Source organism: Etheostoma cragini, chromosome 15 (genome assembly GCF_013103735.1).
Source record: "Etheostoma cragini isolate CJK2018 chromosome 15, CSU_Ecrag_1.0, whole genome shotgun sequence".
In the NCBI taxonomy this organism is placed as follows: domain Eukaryota; kingdom Metazoa; phylum Chordata; class Actinopteri; order Perciformes; family Percidae; genus Etheostoma; species Etheostoma cragini.
The window spans coordinates 259857-261839 of record NC_048421.1 but is presented as its reverse complement, the minus strand read 5'-3'; the positions used below and the strand labels follow the sequence as shown (position 1 = coordinate 261839).

Genomic DNA, 1983 nt, shown 5'->3' with positions numbered 1-1983 from the left:
TGTGTCTGTGTGTGTGTCTGTGTGTGTGTGTGTGTGTCTGTGTGTGTCTGTGTGTGTGTGTGTGTGTGTTGTGGCTGCAGGATGCGGAGGCCATCTATCAGTGGCTCAGTGACTTCCAGCTGGAGCAGTACACCGGGAACTTCGTTGCCGCCGGTTACGATGTCCCAACCGTCAGCAGGATGACTCCCGAGGTTTGACCGCAGCGCTCTGTATGCAAATGAACACGTCTGTTAACACACACAACGTCCCTGTTAGTGATGGTGTTGCATAGTCTGTCCACCAGAGGACGCTCTACAACGTCCCTGTTAGTGATGGTGTTGCATAGTCTGTCCACCAGAGGACGCTCTACAACGTCCCTGTTAGTGATGGTGTTACATAGTCTGTCCTCCAGAGGACGCTCTACAACGTCCCTGTTAGTGATGGTGTTGCATAGTCTGTCCTCCAGAGGACGCTCTACAACGTCCCTGTTAGTGATGGCGTTGCATAGTTTAAGTTTCATATCTTAAGTTTGTATTTTTCCACGATTTTATTTATCAGAACTTTAATATATTTGTTGTTCTGTTGTGACAAATTATCAACATATTATTTTTGTGAGAACTCATTAATAATTAATTTGTTTTGTAACACATCTGGATTTATTTTTAAAACCATATTGGCCGATATCAGAATATCAGATTTTTATGTAATCAAATATTTGTATCGATATCGCCCTTAAAACTCCTTTATCCGTCAAGCTCTAGTACACACACACACACACACACACACACACACACACACACACACACACACTACCGAGTCTAGACTAGCTACCTGGCTCTACTCCTGTTCTGCTTGTTTTTGCAGCATTTGTCTGATGTGTGTTGCCATGGCGTTGCCGTTGACTGATGTGTGTTGCCATGGCGTTGTTGTTGTCTGCAGGACCTGACCGCCATCGGGGTGACCAAACCGGGCCACCGTAAGAAGATCTCCATGGAGATCAACAAGCTGAACATCCCTGATTGGTTGCCGGAGTACATCCCCGTGAGTTAAACGCGATTCCCCGTTGACTTTTAGAAAGATGTTGCATTCACTGAAGTTATTACTTCACAAAACGTAATTTAACATATAAATAACTACTAACTACTAATTTTAGGGAAATCTGTTTATGTTTTTTTCCGCATTTCTGGATTTTTTTCTAAATATTTATCGGCCGATATATATCGGAATATCGGATTTTTAAATAACCAAATATTTGTATTGGTATCTGCGCTAAAATCCTTTATAGGGTTATCGGCTCTAGTTTACATATATACACACACACACACACACACACACACACACACACACACACACACACACACACACACACAGTGTCCCGGTCTGGTCTGGCTCGGTCCAGCCCCGGTCTGACTCGGTGTAGCCCGGTCTGGCTCGGCTCAGCCCCGGTCTGGCTCGGTGTAGCCCGGTCTGGCTCGGCTCAGCCCCGGTCTGGCTCGGTGTAGCCCGGTCTGGCTCGGTGTAGCCCGGTCTGACTCGGTGTAGCCCGGTCTGACTCGGTGTAGCCCGGTCTGGCTCGGTGTAGCCCGGTCTGGCTCGGTGTAGCCCGGTCTGGCTCGGCTCAGTCCCGGTCTGGCTCGGTGTAGCCCGGTCTGACTCGGTGTAGCCCGGTCTGGCTCGGTGTAGCCCGGTCTGGCTCGGTCCAGCCCCGGTCTGAGCCATGTCTTCTTCTTCCTTTCCAGTCGGATCTCGGTGAGTGGCTCAGCGCCATCGGCCTCCTGCAGTACCACAAGAAACTCTCTGAGAACGGCTACGACTCCATCAGCATCGTCAGAGACCTGACGTGGGAAGACCTGCAGGAGATCGGCATCACCAAGCTGGGTGAGGACAAAGACGTTGTTATGGTTACTTAAAGGTCTCATGGCATGAACTGTATCTGAAGTCTCTTTATATAGACCTTAGTGGTCCCTAATCCTGTATCTGAAGTCTCTTTATATAGACCTTAGT

The 1983-nt window shown here is 48.4% G+C and overlaps 2 protein-coding genes and 1 long non-coding RNA gene across 6 annotated transcripts in view; 2 read left to right on the top strand and 1 right to left on the bottom strand.

Moving 5' to 3' along the window:
* LOC117958312 overlaps positions 1 to 1358 on the bottom strand; it is a 32267-nt gene extending 30909 nt beyond the window's left edge. Inside the window, exon 1 of the long non-coding RNA XR_004659684.1 lies at positions 1347 to 1358. This is a non-coding gene — a long non-coding RNA (uncharacterized LOC117958312). The remainder of the gene's footprint in view (positions 1 to 1346) is intronic.
* The window catches only part of LOC117958237, an 859617-nt gene that overhangs the window by 669500 nt on the left and 188134 nt on the right, over positions 1 to 1983 (top strand). The window lies entirely within an intron of this gene.
* The window catches only part of LOC117958247 (caskin-2-like), an 8417-nt gene that overhangs the window by 2528 nt on the left and 3906 nt on the right, over positions 1 to 1983 (top strand). For all 4 annotated transcript variants that reach the window (XM_034894555.1, XM_034894554.1, XM_034894553.1 and 1 more), the window contains exons 3-5: positions 81 to 191; positions 919 to 1020; positions 1719 to 1857. In XM_034894555.1, the coding sequence (XP_034750446.1) occupies positions 180 to 191; positions 919 to 1020; positions 1719 to 1857 (253 nt within the window). In that variant the 5' untranslated portion in view covers positions 81 to 179. The remainder of the gene's footprint in view (positions 1 to 80; positions 192 to 918; positions 1021 to 1718; positions 1858 to 1983) is intronic.